Source organism: Mastigoproctus giganteus, chromosome 12 (assembly GCF_048544385.1).
Source record: "Mastigoproctus giganteus isolate SK-2022 chromosome 12, ASM4854438v1, whole genome shotgun sequence".
Classification (NCBI taxonomy): domain Eukaryota; kingdom Metazoa; phylum Arthropoda; class Arachnida; order Uropygi; family Thelyphonidae; genus Mastigoproctus; species Mastigoproctus giganteus.
In genome coordinates this window covers 109,029,031-109,046,150 of record NC_143586.1, presented here as the reverse complement: position 1 = coordinate 109,046,150, position 17,120 = coordinate 109,029,031, and the positions used below count along the sequence as shown (strand labels likewise).

General features: G+C 37.5%; 1 protein-coding gene across 1 annotated transcript in view; it reads left to right on the top strand.

Annotated features, from left to right (window-relative positions):
- The window catches only part of LOC150077332 (uncharacterized), a 308,602-nt gene that overhangs the window by 128,094 nt on the left and 163,388 nt on the right, over positions 1-17,120 (top strand). Inside the window, exon 6 of the mRNA XM_090385859.1 lies at positions 4,668-4,853. Coding sequence (XP_090241985.1) covers positions 4,668-4,853 — 186 coding nt within the window. The remainder of the gene's footprint in view (positions 1-4,667; positions 4,854-17,120) is intronic.

Here is a 17,120-nt window from a genome sequence, read left to right as displayed (position 1 = left end):
CACCCTGAGGCACCTATCCTTGTCAAGTACTCGAACTTGAAAGACCACTCAGTGATGAAGTGTGGGCTAACCAGGAATGAACTGGGCTATTTGTACTAGCCCTCTTAAATCATTAGTGATAGTCTATCAGCTGTCAAGGCTTGTACCTGCAGTACAAGGAACCACAATGCACAGCTGTCATTCGTGACACAAAGAACCACTTTGCATTAATCTAAAGATTGCCAGGTTCCTACAGCAAGATATCCTCAGATTAAGCAACTCTCCTGAGGATATCTTGCTGTAGGAACTGGTCATTCCTGGGAATTTTAATTTCAGTATGATGTAACTGGAGGATCAACCCATGTAGCAAGGATCATTCAAGAAAATGTTGTAGTGTAGGAGCTTTTCACTGTATAAGGGAAAGTGTTTTCAGTATGATGTTATGTACTTAAGACAGCAAAGTAGTATTCACATGGTCATTCTACAAGTTGGAGCATATTGGAATTATAGCCAAGATCCTGAGCTGGATTGAGTGATAGCTGAAGAATAGGAAGCAGAGAGTTGTTATAAATGCCCACATATAATCATGTATATATTTGAAGATGGTCTCCCTTGACATTTGGGTTTGGGACCACTTTTCTTTCTGATTTCATTGAATGATATCAACAAAGCAATAAAGATTATGATGCTAATTTGCTGATGACTTGAAAGTTAAGAGGAGTTAACAATGTAAGTCAGGCTGATTTCCTCAGTGATTTGGATAGGCTTTGTAGTTGATTGGAAAAATTTTGGTTAAGTTTTATATCTGTCAAATGTAAGGTGCTATGTGTGAGAAATAGCCTAAGTACAACTTATACACTGGGAGTTGAGTAATAGAGCTAAAGGATGTATCATGTAAATGAGCAAGGGACTCGACTGTTATTTTTTCTTATTATCACTGTGCAAGTTGCTTGTTGAAAGGGGAGTAGATCATCTGGTAAGAATAGCAAGCATTGTTCTGTATGAGGAGAAACTGCAAAAGTTTGAATTATAGAGCTTGGAAACGAAGTAAGTTTGGGGGTGGGTAGCAAATTGAATTGTGGCCAGAATGTTAATCAGTGGAATAATAAACTGCCTTCCTGGAAAGCCTGGTTGGGTTTGACAGTATAATATTTAAGGGACAGCTGCAGGGCCAGTCTTACAGTTTCAAGGGGGAGCTGGCTTTTTGAGTCTGGGCCCAGGTGCATTGATATTCTAATTTTCAATCTGGGCCTAGGTGCATTGCATCATTCCCCCCAAAGAAGCCCTGAACAGCTGCATTGGTGTCTTGGTGGTAGGATCAGTAATAAGAGTAGGTAGAGAATTTATAGATGGGTTTTTTGATGTGGCATTGTGCAAAATCAAATCTACATCACTATAGGCCACAACCATGAAAAAGAGAATTTAAAGATGCCTGGATCATTCAGCACCAGATTCATTATTAAAAGGAATGGGGGAGAGGAGGGAAATAACTAGCCTGCTGCCTCTTTTTCTATTGCTCCATCATAGCATTTTTTCATCTAGCTAACAAGTCTTATATATATAAAGTTTTATATACAGTGAAACGTCTCTAAGATGCCTCGATTCTGCATATATGAAAGTCAGATATCACAATATAACAATTTTTAATAGGACGATAAAAATAAGTTTTATTTTTAAAACATTTGAAACTAAAAATTTTTTTATATTAATTATAAAAAGCCTTAAAACTAAACAGATAATATAAAATATATACAGGTAGCCCTTGATTTACGTCTGGCTTAGATTCCTGGGGGGATGGAAGCAAATGGAATCAGTGCAAATTGCGCCATTTATATAATGGAGTCAATTGGAAATCACATGGTTAGGTTCCAGACACCAAAAATTTTACTTTGCATCGATTGTTTTATTTTATTAGCATTCTTCATAGTTGTAGTAATAGTTGATGGAGGCATATTATTGAAAGCAGCCCTAATGTGAGCCTTACTCACATTAGGGCTGCTTTCACCAGGTTCCATCCTCCGAATTGAATTCTTCACTAGGATTCAATGAACTTCTTTTACCAGACATGGCATCTCTTTATTCTATTAAATTAAAAACTTTATAACACGATTGGCAAAAACTGCACACGGATATCACTATTATTATTATTATTTAATTTATTAATAGCACAATTAATAAAAAAAATGTTAGCGTAATAAATTTCCAACACGTGTAAATAGCATAAATAACAATCAACTTTCTTTTTCGTCTTGTCTTGATACCTTGTGTGGGACCTCGCCGAGCCCTCCCGACTGAGACAATTCTGAATTATTTCCTAACACAACTCTATGGATAGGCGCACTATAGCCAGTGTAGCTTATGCACCATTAAACACTATAACACACTCTTTCTCATCTCTGATACGGATGCACTAATTACTGATTGGCTCAGATTGTCCTAAATCACGTGAACACAGTATGATGCCGATAGATTTCGTCTGACAATTTTAAACTTTGAATTTATAAAAAAATTGCAAAAATGGCATTGCGGTTAGTGATTGGTGCTATTGTGAATCTGTGCAAATCAGACCAGCACAAAACGAGGGCTACCTGTATTTTTATATTTTGAAATATTTGGGTAACAGTTTGTCTGGGTGATGTTTAAACTTTCTTCTATTAGAATTTTAATTTCTTCAACATCCAATTCATGAGTTGCATTCATATTTTCACATAAATTGTTGTTATTGCCAATGTTCCCAGCAGACTCAAAGTTCTTCTTCCTAGTTTTCACATGGGTTGAATGTTCTTCAAATTCCTTATTGAGGTTTACATTTATCTGCTGTCCAAGTTGAACAATTTAACTAATTCTTCAACATTTGGTGCATATCTATATTTGTATCAATGTTGTTAAAATACGTTGTCAGTAGAACAATTTAAAAGATTGAATGATACCTTGGTCCAGTGATTGACAAACACTTCATGTTATTAGTGTGAAGATAAATTGGCATTACTTAAATTAAATTTTTTTTGAGTTGAGGGATTGCCACTTTAAAGCCAACTCAGTGTGTATATATTATTCAGCATCATTATACACCATCAGCCAAAAAAAAAAAAAAAAAAAAACACTTCCCATTTCATCCATCCATCCATCCATTCATTCCAAAAGTTTGTCCAGTTCTTTCTTGAATTTATTTAAGCTATCAACTTCCACACAGACAGATGGAAGTTTGTTCAAGCAATTAACTACCCACTTGCTAAAGGAAAATTTCTGCACATTTGTTCTACAACTGCCTCTTCTCGGTTTAAGTTTATGCTCCCTCAGATTCGTAATATGAGCACGAAAATCCTATCAGTATTGAGCTTGCTCAAACCATTCAATGCCTTATACATCTCAATCAGATCACCTCGCAGGTGCCTAGTCTCCACACACACACACACACACACACACACACACACACACACACACACACACACACACACACACACACACAGCAATTTGCAGAACTTGAGCCTATCTTGGTAAGAATGTCCCTTTGTTCCACTCATCAATCTTGTAGCCCTTCTCTGTACTCATTCTACCAACTCCACATCCTTCCTAAAGTGAAGCCTCCAGACCTGTACACTTCTCAAGATGTGGCCTGCCCATTACCTTATACAAAAGGTTAATCGCCTCCTTTTCCCTGGGTGCCTCCGTAGCGAGGTGAGCGGGAGCAGCAGCGCGTAGCACACACTTCTTGATTACACCGGAGTTCGAGCCCATGATCACCAAACATGGAGGATGCAGAAAGGTCAGGGAATGACCACCGCATATCCCCAGAGCAATATGGCCTTAGTTGCTAATGCTCCTTAAAAAAAAAAAAAAACCAAAAAAAAAAAACCAAATCCTTTTCCCTGCTGACGAAATTCCTGTTTATCATTGACAAGACCCCATGACCTGGTCTTGCAGCCTGTGTGCAATGCTCAGAAAACTTCATATCTTACTGCACAATTACCCACAGGTCTGTTTCATTCTCCACTACCATGAGTGTAGTACCACACTGTTGGTACACTTCTCTGGGGTTACTGCTAACAATATGCAGTAATTTGCATTTGTCAATGTTAAACTTCACTTACTACTTCTCAGCCCATCTGCTCAACTTTTCTAATCCTGTTGCAGTAGCACACTGTCATTAACAACCCTAGCAATCTTTGTATCATCTGCAAACTTCAACATTAAGCCTGATATACCTTCATCAATATCATTGATAAATATACAAAACAACAATGGGCCCAACACCGAATCCTGGGGCACTCCACTAATAACATTAGTCCATGAAGAGCAGTGTCCATGGATTTCCACTGTCTATCTTCTCCCACTCTACCATCCTTTTATCCATTTTAGCAGTTTGCTGTTAATGCCATACTGCTCCACTTAAGTTAGGCACTTTCTGCGATAAAGGAAATTAAGTTTCTTTACCATATGAGTAGCATAACATAAAATTAGTCAAAGTCAGTTTGGTGTTATATAATAAAATATTGATCTTTTAAACTGTACTGTTTTAATTTTGAATAGAGATTTTCCTTGTGCTGCATAATTTTTGGCTTAAATACACTTTAGTAGTTATTTGGAGAGCTGTTTAGTTTTTGCTCATTTTATATAAGCAGTTTGTACTTTTCGACTTTGATGAAATGAAAAAACAGTTTTTAATTCAAAATTGTACCTTTTGTTAGGCTACCAAAGATTTAGAAGAGCTTGATAAAAAAAGAAAAGAAGAGTTCAAAAAATATGAAATGGAAAAAGAGTTTGAATATCAACAAGGTCTCAAAAATATGACAGAAGATCAGCGAATGGGGGTTCAGAAACACCATGAAGAGATGATTGAGAAACATAAAGCTCATCCTAAAATCCACCATCCGGTAAGTATTGGAAATATATAAAAAAACATTAAAAAGAAGCAACTCTGAAATTGTTAACCAAATGAAATCATATAGAGAGAAATAAAATTGTTATTAAATGTGTTGCTGCTGAAATTCTATGAAAATCTGTAAGGTGTGTCTACCTGACTGCAATGTATTGCTGCTTCTTTCAATTTGCTGAAGTGTGAGTGTGCAGGCTATTTTAATTTTCTATGCTTCACTAATATATACAGGTATGCTCATAGATATAAAATAATTATGTCTAGCTCATTCCTCTCCTTCACCCCATTCCGATTAAACTATTAACTAAAATATAACATCACAGTCATAAGCCTCGTGAAATTTATGTAGAGAACTCAATCTAAATGTTTATGCTTATAAATACATCTTTTATTTTCATGTGAAGAAGTAAAGTTAAGGGGAAAAATTATGGACAAGAAAATTAGCATTAGCAGAGACATATGATGCAAGAAAGCAAGCTTATACAGAATCAGCCAAAAAAAAAAAAATAATAATAATAATAAAAAAACTTACAATTTCACCCATCCATTCACTCAAAATGTTCGTCCATTTCTTCCTTGAATTTATTTAAGTTATCAACTTCCACAATGACAGATGGAAGTTTTTTCCAGCAATTAACTACCTGCTGGCTAAAGGCAAATTTCCACACATCTATTCTACAGTGTCTTTCAATTTGAATTTTTGCCACCTCAGGTTCATAATCTGAGCAAGAGGAAGAATCCCATCAGCATTGAGCCTGCTCAAACCATTCAAAGCCTCAATCAGATCATCTCTCAGGTGCCTACTCCTCAGATGCTGCAATTTGCAAAACTTGAGCTCTTTCTTTGTAAGAGCATCCCTTTTGTTCCCCTCACTAGTTTGTTGCCCTTCTCTGTACTTGTTCTACATCCTTCCTAAAATGAGGCTTCCAGACCTGTACACAATACTCAAGGCACGGGCCTGACGATTGCCTTATACGAAGTGATGATCACCACCTTTTCCTACTAGCAAAATTTCTGTATATCATTGATATAATACCCCATGACCTGCTCTGGCAGCCTATCCGCACTGCTCAAACTTTCATATATGATTGCACAATTACTCCCAGGTCTTTTTTTTTTTTCTACCACCCACCCTGAGTGTAGTACAACACAGTTGCTATGTTTCTCTGGGGTTACTTCTACCCATTATGCAGTACTTTTTATTTTTAAATGTTAAACTTCAGTTGCTACTCCTTCACCTGCCAAAATTTTCTAGATTCTGTTGCAGTAGCATACTGCCATTACTGTCATTAACAACCCTGCCAACCTTTGTATCATCTGCAAACTTCGATATTAAGCCTGATATACAGGTAGCCAGTGCTGAGCTATAGTGGGGTCGCATGGGCTCACGAGAGCCCATTGTTATTTTTTTTTGAAAATTTGCGAGCCCATTGTTGAGACGATCATTTATTTTACAAATTAAATCCTAAATGCGCAGTTATTGAGTATCCAGAGCCGAAACTATGGTGGGGCGAACGGGGCCCCATTCCCAGCATTTTAATGGCACAATCGATCGGTTATGTATTTTAAAATTGCTTCATTTTTGATTTAATTACAGTTGGACTTCTGTTTAACCAACTTCTTTATACCGAATTTTTTTAAAATCCCTTGGCAATTACATTTAAAATACAGTAGTTTCCGTAGAACGAAAATTATTTCCATGTAACGAACAGATTAGGAGAGAAAACTTTGTATGCATTGTTCTCACCTGTGGCCTTTAGGTAATTAGAAAGCGCGAATTAAGGGTGAAAGAGATTACCGTTCCACAACGTTAGTGGTGTCCGTAAAACTTATGCAGCCACATTCCGAGAAGTTGCGCTAGTCAATATGCTTTCCATAGTCAGTCAGAGGATTAAGAAGATACCCGACATGGATAATAACCTCTAGTCAACCTGTGTTGTGGTTCCCCTTTACTCCGACAAATGGGCGTATGTTTTTCAGAGAATTGAGTGATCCATGCCTTCAAGTAAATTTCTCCTCTCTATGTTTACATGGTCACAGTAGCTGAATATCAGTGATTCCGATATTTTGCACAGTATTCAAAGAACTAGTGACAGTAGCAACGTTGGGGGGGGGGGTGGATTGAGGAAACTAAGATATTATATAAACTTTAAGAAGATGAAATGTTGACAGATTTTGAAACTTTGTTGAGCCTTTCACTGCATACAAAATGTTTTAAAATATAATGGCATACAGGCAATAATTAAAAAAAAAAAACTGTATTACCAATCTCCAAAAAAACTAGCGTGAATTAAGGATGATTGCTAAAGAATTTGATGTGGAAACTACAAAGATCGGTCATGTGTTTGGGCTATGAAGAGCAGCTTGTAGCTTGCGAATGGTAATTTCGGGTTAACGGAATTATCCTGCACTGTGCAAGCATTTTGGATCAGATGCTGCCGTAGCCCACTGGTTAGACGCGCGAGTGCATATGTATACGTGCCTTGAGTGACTCGGGTTCAAGCACCCTGACTGCTGAATACGGTGCTGTTTGTTGTATTCTCTCTACCTTGTGAACTTCTGACGGTATGGTCACCCTGGAGTATAAACAGGGAATTTATTTTTATTTGGGATTGTTAAAGCGACTTTTAAATCTGGAATTTCTTAACCATTTAGCACTAATGATCGACATCCTGCAGGAGCTTTCTTACATTTCAGAAGCTTTACAGATTCACTATGGCAAAAGCAGATAAATTAATTATTCGAACTATCAATGCTGTTGCTAATTTGAAAATTTCTGAAAGAAAATATGAAACTAAAATTGAGAGCATGTTGAAGTGGAAAGAACTTGAAGGAATCAAAATCGAAAGTAAGAACAGTAAAATTACCTTGTGACAAGTTATTAAATGCATTGTTTTATCCTTAAAGGATAAGTTATTAATGCAACAGGGTGATTTTAAATTAAATAAAGAAAATAATCATACCATTGAAAGAAATTTTAAACATATTCTACCAGAAATCGTGGAATTTAAAAGAACTTTCGTCTCGGTGGCAAGACTGTGAAAACCGATTAAGAAATTTGTTTTTTGATAAAATATGAAATAAAAATTAATGATTTTAGTGATTTTGTTGAAGACAGTTTATCTTTAAAATCGTGTGAAATTCCCTTTACAATTAAGAAAGCCAGAAATATCTTTGAAACCATCGCGATTAGCAGTGCTGAAACTGAGCGAGCTTTCAGTGTCATTAGCATTAGTAGAGGCATATGATGCAAGAAAGCAGGCTTATTCAGCATCAGCCAAAAAAAAAAAAAAAAAAAACACCACTCCCATTTCACCCCTCCATTCGTTCGAAATACCTGTCCAGCTGAGCCTTAAATTTGTTTAGGCTATCAACTTCAACAACAAGTGATGGAAGTCTGTTCCACCAACCAACTACCTGCTGGCTAAAGGCAAATTTCCGCCCATCTATTCTACATCTGTCTTTCCTCAGTTTGAATTTATGCCCACTCATGTGATTATTCTGAGCAAGAGGAAGAATCCCATCGGCATTGAGCATGCTCAAACCATTCAAGGCCTTATACACCTCTATCAGATCACCTCGCCGATGCCTAGTCTCCAGACTCTGTAATTTGCAAAACTTAAGCCTTTCTTCGTAAGAGCAACCCTTTGTTCCATTCACTAATCTTGTTGCCCTTCTCTGTACTCGTTCCAGCAGCTCTACATCCTTCTTGAAATGAGGCCTCCAGGCCTGTATACAGTACTCTAGGTGTGGCCTGACCATTGCCTTATACAAGGGAATAATCACCTCCCTATCCCTGCTAGAAAAATTCCTGTATATCATCGACAAGACACCATGAGCTACTCTTGCAGCTCGTCTGCACTGCTCAGAGAACTTCATATCTCCCTGCACAATTACCCCCAGGTCCTTTTCATTCTCTACCACTGTCAGTGCAGTACCACAGAGTTGATACATTGCTCTGGGGTTACTGTTTCCTGTATGTGGTACTTTACATTTTTCAATGTTAAACTTCATTTGCCACCTCTCAGCCTATCTGCTCAACCTTTCCAGATCCTGTTGCAGCAGCATAGCATCAGTAGTGTCCTTAACAACCCTGCCAACCTTTGTATCGTCTGCAAACTTGGACATTAAGCTTGATATACCATCATCAATATCATTTATAAATACAGAAAACAACAATGGACCCAACACCGAACCCTGAGGAACTCCACTAATAACATTAGTCCACGTTGAGCAGTGTCCATTGATTACCACTCTCTGTCTTCTGCCACTCAACCATCCATGAATGAATGAATGATAATGAATGATGTCGTGTGAATGAATGAATAAATAAATGAATGAATAATGTTGAAAATTAAACACGTTGCAGATTATGATGACCATACATCTAAATGAAAACCATTGCTTCAGTTTGATCCGGATCATTATGTCAATATTAATAAAGAAGTAAATTTCATATGGCAATTTTTAAAAGAAAATTTTCTCGAATATTTGTGCAATATTTTTTTCATGTAATCTGTGATTTTTGTGTACCTTTTCTAGAACATTTTGTTTTTATGTAATATTTGTTTTTATATTCTAGAATGTGTTGTGATAATTCATTATTTGTAGTATGGGAAATATTTTTATTTTTTATTCGCAATATTAAAATTTTATCATGAAAAAAATGTATCCATTATATTTCCCTAGTTGTAAAAAAAAAAAAGAATAAAAAAGTCGCACGTCTGCCGAGCACGAGCAGTAGATGGTTTTATGCGAAACATCCTTCCCGTCACTTTATGACGTCACATGTTTGTGATGTCATACTATTCAAAAATTCCAAACAGTTAGAACTCAAGACATCATACTGGTCACGAAAAATGCGTCATGCGCTCTAATCTAATCATACTACTAGTGAGGGTCCCACAGAGACTAGCATGGGAAGCACCTCTGGCAGACACCGCGGGTGACGTCACTTCTGTGACCGATCAGATTTACTCGGTAGGTACCCCCCCCCTCCAAAAGGATGTTTCACATCAAAAAGTCGCAAAGGTGGGAGCTCATTGTTAAAATATTCACAGCTCACCACTGCAGGTAGCCCTTGATTTATGCCGGTGTTGGATTCAGGATGGGGGTTAGGCATAAATGGAAACCTTTTATATAATGGAGTTAATGGGAAATCATCACAGGATTAGGTTCTGAGCACCAAAAATTTTACCTGCCCTTTTAATTACTCAAGTATTTAAAGTTCAGAAATAAACTTTTTTAATTAAAAAAGTGTTTTATTTTTACCTACAAAAATAATACAGTTATATACAGTGCATTCCGGTTAATCGGAGCAGCTGTTTATTTGGGGCAAAATATGATGAACATAAACAAAACAAATATTTAGCCTGAATTTGTTCCACTTATTTGGGCCAACTCGGCACTTAATTGGGGCAATGAAGATCGTGATTGAACAATAAACTGTATTTAGATGGCACGCACAAACATCTAAATATAGTTTATTGAACAATAACTAATTTAGTTGGTTCGTAACAAAGAGATCATGCGGGCAGCAGTTGTTTTACATTTGTTCTGTGTCGTGTTAACCGGATTCTGAAGAAATTTTGCTTGCAGTTGTTTATGATCACACTAGGTACATATGTATACATCTTGTGGGTTATAATAGATTAAAAACTTACCAAACAGTGCACTGATTTTGGTTCCCCCCTCCTTTTTTTCAGTACATTTAAGACCACTGTCAAGATGCCACGTAAAGATTTGTTGCTTTCAGAAAAAATCGCTATTCTTGACAAGATAAAGTCAACCTCCTAACATCAGTCATTGTCAGATAGCGGAGATAATAAAGGTGCCAAAATCTACAATTTCATGACTGCTACAGCAACAAGGAAAACTTAGAGAGAGGTGGACATTGTGCGTGGATTTAAAGAAAACATCTCATAAGCGAAAGAGAGAAGGCAAAGATCCAGATGTCGAAGATGCTTTGAATCAACGGTTTTCTGCTGTATCTAAACGAGGAGTGCGTGTAAGCAGCCCTATGCTAAAAACCAAGTCAGAAGAGTTGGCCAAAAAGCTAGGTCACATAAATTTCAAAGCGACAGATGGGTGGTTGGTTGTCTCGATGGAAGTGTAGACATGACATTAGTTACAAAAAAGCACATGGTGAGAAGGACAGTGCTGATGCTACGAGTGCTGAGCAATGTAAATCTGAAAACTGCCGGAGTTGCCTAAAAAATTTAGTGGGGATGACATTTACAACGCCGATGAAACAGGCCTGTATTATCGTGCTACGCCGGATGGTTCCCTCAGCTATCAACACAACACTGTCTGATTCAAAGAAAGCAATGGATCGTATAACATGTCAGGAAATGATAAACTCAATATTTTGGTTATTGGTAAAAGTGCTAAACCTCGTTGTTTCAAGGGGCTTACAATAAGCAGTTTGCCAGTTTCGTATTATGCAAATAAGAAGGTGTGGGTGTGGATGATCACATATTTTTACGCAATGGCTAATGAACTGGGACGTGGAACTGCAATGGAAGTCCAGAAAAATTCTGTTGATATTGGACAACTGCACGGCACACTTTAATGTAGCTGGTTTAAAAAATATTGAACTGGAATTTTTACCCCTAACACCACATCCCTGATACAGCCTATGGATGTGGGAATTATAAAAAATTTGAAGACCTATTATCGCGGAAAGCTGGTTAGTCACATCCTTGAAGCAATTGAGGAAAATCTGCTGACATCATCTTCGAATTCAATAGAGGTTAGTGCAAAAGTTTCAATGTTAAAAGCTGTACAATTTATTGCTGATCGCTGGTGAGGAATAAGCAGCAAAACAATTCAGAATTGTTTTGCTAAATGTGGTTTTACGACTAATTGTGATTCAGATGCGATAAGCTGTATAGAAAATGTGAAATGGCTTTGGAACTGCAACAGGTCCAAAATTGTGAAGAATTTTTAATGATTGACAATAACCTTCAATGCCACGATGAAAATGAAGATTATGAGAAAACGATTATTAAACAAATTGCGGCAAAACACTCAGAGACACCAAAAGACCAAGAAAATGATGACGATGATATACCTAAGCGAGTGACTAACCAGGATGCCAGGAAATGTATTGCTGAATTGAGATGTTATTTCATGCAGGAAGGCAATGAATGCAGTCCTTTATCAGCATTAGATACCTGTGCCAACTTTGTTCGTTTGCAGTCCATAAAGAGAGAACACGTCAGGGTACACTTCATATTTTTTTCAAAGTAAGAACCCTTAAGTAATGTGTAACCTTTGCTTGACACACATTATTCTGTACTGTATCTTCATTTTACATATGTACATACGTACATTTTGTTTGCTTTTAGCTTTAGTTATTTTTAAATAAATGTTTGTACCAATATAACTTAAATACAGTGTGCTTTCTTTAAATACCACATTCCCTTTATTTTATTCATACCTTTTTGCCCCCATTAGAATGTGTTTTTCAGCTCATTAAAATTTTGCCTAACTGGGCCGAAGTGATCTGTCCCAATTAACCGGAATCGACTGTATAATAAATAAAAAACAAATTACAAAACATTTTGATAGTGAAAAACCAACTAATTAGGTGTAATGCCGAAGTTTTAGTTGGTTTTTGTAGGTCCTGGTTGAGGATCTTCTGTTGAAGGCACTGGTTGAGGAGGTTGCTTTTTTGAAGAAAGAAGCAACTGTTGATTGCCTGGATTTCTTCCTCCTTTCTTTAAGAATTTAAAAATAGCAGGCCAGGGTTGATGTGACACCCCTTTTAACTGTGGCACTCCTCTCCCAGTCATGATCAAGGAGGGGAGTAATCACCCCTAGATCAGTTTACCTAGGTTTGAGATGTTGGCACTTTTTTAGAAGTGCCAATATCTCAAACCAAGCTAAAAAGGAAATGGGCAACTATAGGGGGCTGCAAATTTCCTATTACCTGAATATTTCATTCTCAAATTTTCTTATATTTTGTGTCAGGCTCTTTATTGTTATTATTATTTTTTGCAAATAAGGGTTCAGTACAGCAGAGATTGAGTGATTACACAGTAGAATAACTGATGAAGTTTCCAACTACAAATGGTAAACGAGAAGCATTCAGGGAAGTAATCATAAGAATCATAGAAGATTTTAATATGAAGTAAGAGATATTATTAAAGGCTGAGAGCTAAATGGATGTCATATGATCTGATGAGATTAATGACAGAAAACTAAAATGCAGAGGATGATTGTAAATTATTCAGAGGACACAGAAAGCCACAGCAAGTACAAGATAATCCACAATCAAGTCATTAAGGGGGAGGGGTTGCAAGCTAGGGCAGGTTGCGAGAAAAGTGTTCTGGCTAAGAATGCAAAGAAAAGTAGTAGACAATTCTAGTTAACACTAGAAGGAAGAAAATGAACCACACTGACCCACTAGATATGAATGGCATAATTATTGATGATCCTGTTTTGCATTCATACTTACCTGTGAAGTTTTTATTCTAACTAAGAGAATCTATTCAAGGTTTAGACCTAAATGGGTTTTAATGCGCAGCTTGCAAGATCTGTAGATTAATTTGTGAATGCGAAAGGATTGACATTGTTTATGTTCAGCAACCCTATGTTTATAGGGGTCAGCTAACTAGATATCCCTACTCTATTACAATTGTCTCAAAGAACTGTGACAAACTGAGGGCTGCTATACTAATTTTCAGCTCTGATCTGGTTGTGACCAGAATTGATTCCATATGTACATTGCATGCAGTCTGGGTTGGCATTGAAGCTAGTTGGGGACAATTTTTTATTATATCTATGTACTATCAGCCCAATGTGGATCTTTATTGCTCTCTTAGCTATTTGGAAGAGGTGCTATTCAGACAGATCGAAAGCAGAAAAGTGATTATCTGCCTGGATTCAAATGCCATAAAAATCTTATGGCTTTCTAGATTTACAGATGCCAGAGGCAGGTTATTGGAAGAGCTGATATCCTCATCTAAACTTGAAATCATTAATAAGCCTGGTAATGAACCGACATTTTGAACTATTAATGGTTAGTCTAACATGGATGTAATGTTAGCAAATAGTACAGCCTTCAATTTATTATCTAATTGGCATAAATCAGATTGGATTAACAGCAATCACAGAGTGGCTATTTTCAACTTAGGCTGTGCTAGAAGTAGATTTATTGAGCCTCATTCTTTACAACTTCGAAGATATGCATATCAAGCTTGCTGACTGGGGTAAGTTTGACAGATTTGTTAGGACAATTTTTGGTGAAATGTCGTTAGCTGAGTTGGATAGGATTGATGCATTTGATTTGGCTCAGTTATAACAGCAGAAGTTGTTTGATGCCTTGAGGGAGTCAATGAAATTAAAGCAAAATAAACGTGCTCTGATACAGTGGTGGTCCTCTGAGCTTTAAAGGGAGGTCAACAGGGTGCATAAGAAGTTCCAATATCAGAAATTTGTGGATAATAAAGAATCTACTGCTAGGTTAAAAACTGAGAATCAATTGATCAAAAGAAAATACATCTGTTTAATAGGAAATTTAATGCATGAAAAAACTTAGTGCAAACAATGCAAATAATGTGGATCCATGGGGTATTGTTTATAAGTTATTATGTTTGCACAAATTAAGGCCATCTGGAAATGTGATAAGTTCTGTGTGTATTGTGGAGACTCTGACACTCTAGATTGGCTAGGCAGTGTTAATGTTATTCTTGATCGTCACCTAATCAACGGATCATCATATGGATGAGGTCGAGCATTCTGGTAGTACTGATCGATTAGATTAGTACTATCAAAATGCTCCAGATCAGTTAGATTAGCGATATTCAAAGGGAACCTTTTTGAGTCGAAGATTAATTCAGCTGTTAGCAAAATTCATAATAACAGATCCCCTGGTATGGACCTCATTGAAGGGAAACTTATTAAGCGTTTCTTCATACTGTTTCTTGAACATCTTCTTTTTTCAACAAATGCTTCCTTGCAGGAATTTTTCCCTTGCCTTGGAAGGATGCTCTTCTTAAGATCATTTTGAAGTCCCTTGAAAAACCTAAAACTGAGCCCTCTTCTTATTGTCCAATTGTTGTTCTGAGTTTGGGCAAGGTCTATGAACTTCGCTGGGAATGCATGCTTTCACAGCGAATATTGCAATATATGCAATAAAATTTTGGGCTCTCAAATAAACAAATGGTTTTACTCCTGGTTGTGGTACAGAGGATGCTTTAAAATCTTTGGTTAATTTGATTAGAGATTCAAATGCTAAATATGTTCTTGGCATTTTCGTTGATTTTGAAGTTGCTTTTGATAATATCTCTTGGGACAGTGTTATTGATGCTTCACCTCACAAAATGCTCCTATCGGCTTTATAGCGTCATAGTAGATTATTTTAGGGAAAGATCTTTTATGGTTAAGTCTAGTTGGAATTCAATAAGTAAATCTGCTATTCAAGGTTGTCTGCAGGGATCTGTTTTTGGGCCACTGATGTGGAAATTGGTATTAGAGGGGATTGGTTACAGAAGGAATATACAGGGTGATTCACTACCAGTGCGACAAACTTGCAGGAGGTGTAGGGGGCACAAAGACGAATCGGAATCACATAGCATTGCAGGGTCCGAAATGCCTTCGTCATGCGGTAGAGGACGTTGAACGGGAGGTTGCGTGAACAGTGATCCCGCTGGAAGTCAGCATTTGCAAACCGTTTCTGTTGAAGAAACCAAGTAGCAAAAGTCCTCCGGAGTGGATAATCCGCAGGCTCCAATGATTGGACGCATTGCAGATGGTATGAACTCATTTGGTTTGTTGACAGTATCCTCCATACAGTGGATTGGGAAATACCCAATCGTTGGCCTATCGCTCGAGTACTCGTACTCGGTTTGCCTTCTGCAAGACGTAGGACATTCTCCTCATTGTCTGGCGTCCTTGTCGTTCGCTCTCGATTCATGGTACCTCTCGTGAAACAACCAGTCTCACGTAACCTTCTGTGCACACGTGCGAAAATCGTATGATGAGGAGCACGCCTGTGTGGGAAACGTTCCTGGTACAAGCACAGAGCGGCGCGCCCATTACAGTCCGCAGCTCCATACGCGAGGTGCATGTCGGCCAGTTCAACGTTTGAATACTCGTCCATCCTACTACCTCGGGAACCGGTTCGCAAATGCTGCCTTCCAGCGGTATCGCTGTTCACGCGACCTCCCGTTCAACGTCCTTTACCGCATGACGAAGGCATTTCGGACCCTGCAATGCTATGTGATTCTGATTCGTCTTTGTGCCCCCTACACCTCCTGCAAGTTTGTCACACTGGTAGTGAATCACCCTGTAGTCATGTTCATATGATTGCATATGATGATGACTTGGTAATCTTAGTTGAAGCCTCTTCATGGCTATAAATGGAACAACAATCTAATGAAATAATAAAAGATCTCAATCCTTGGTGTAACTTCCATAAAGTAACAATATCTAGGTCGAAAACAAAAATATTATTGCTAAAGGGGAACCTATCTGTTCATAGAGAACCTCATGTGCTGATTGGCTGTGAAAGTTTAAAGTCTGTCAAGAATATTAAATATCTTGGAGTCTTCATTCACAGAGGTCTTAGATTTGACACCCATATCAGTTTTCTATCTGAAAAGGTTGCAAAATTTGTTATGATAGCAAGGATTACTAGGATGGGGTATTAGAGGTATGGCACTATCTCTTCTTTATGACTGTTTTCCTTCCTATTGTTTCTCATGGTATCTCAGCTTGGATGGACTGTGTTAATTTTAAAAAATATGTAAGAAAACTATTCCATTCAGAGGATGATGCTTCTTGCTTCTGAAGATGGCTCTAATTTTAGAACTGTCTCCACAGATGCGCTACAAATTGTCACAAGGAAAATGCCAATTGACCTCTTTCTGATTTGCAGATTTTCAGCATTCGGTGTGGAACTCCTTTTATTTATTCGTAATCTTGAGTTGGATTTGGCTAACAATCCTAAGAATGAGGCCAAGCGAACCTTAGATATCTTAATGACTCTTTGGAATCATAGATGAGCTAACTCAAAGGTGAAATAACTCGTAAGTTCTTTCCCTCTGTTGTTGATGTTCCCCCAGAAAAATGATTTATGTCTAATCTATAAACTGTTTCTATTAACCGGTCATGGCTCATTTCTAGCAAAGCTGAATCAACTGGGTGTTTTGGAAAGGTCGCAGTGTCACGAACTTGAAGTCATGTTTTATATTATTGTCATGAGTACTTGGATATCAGAAAAGAATTTTTTTGTTTTAGTCCTAATCTTGTTCACCTC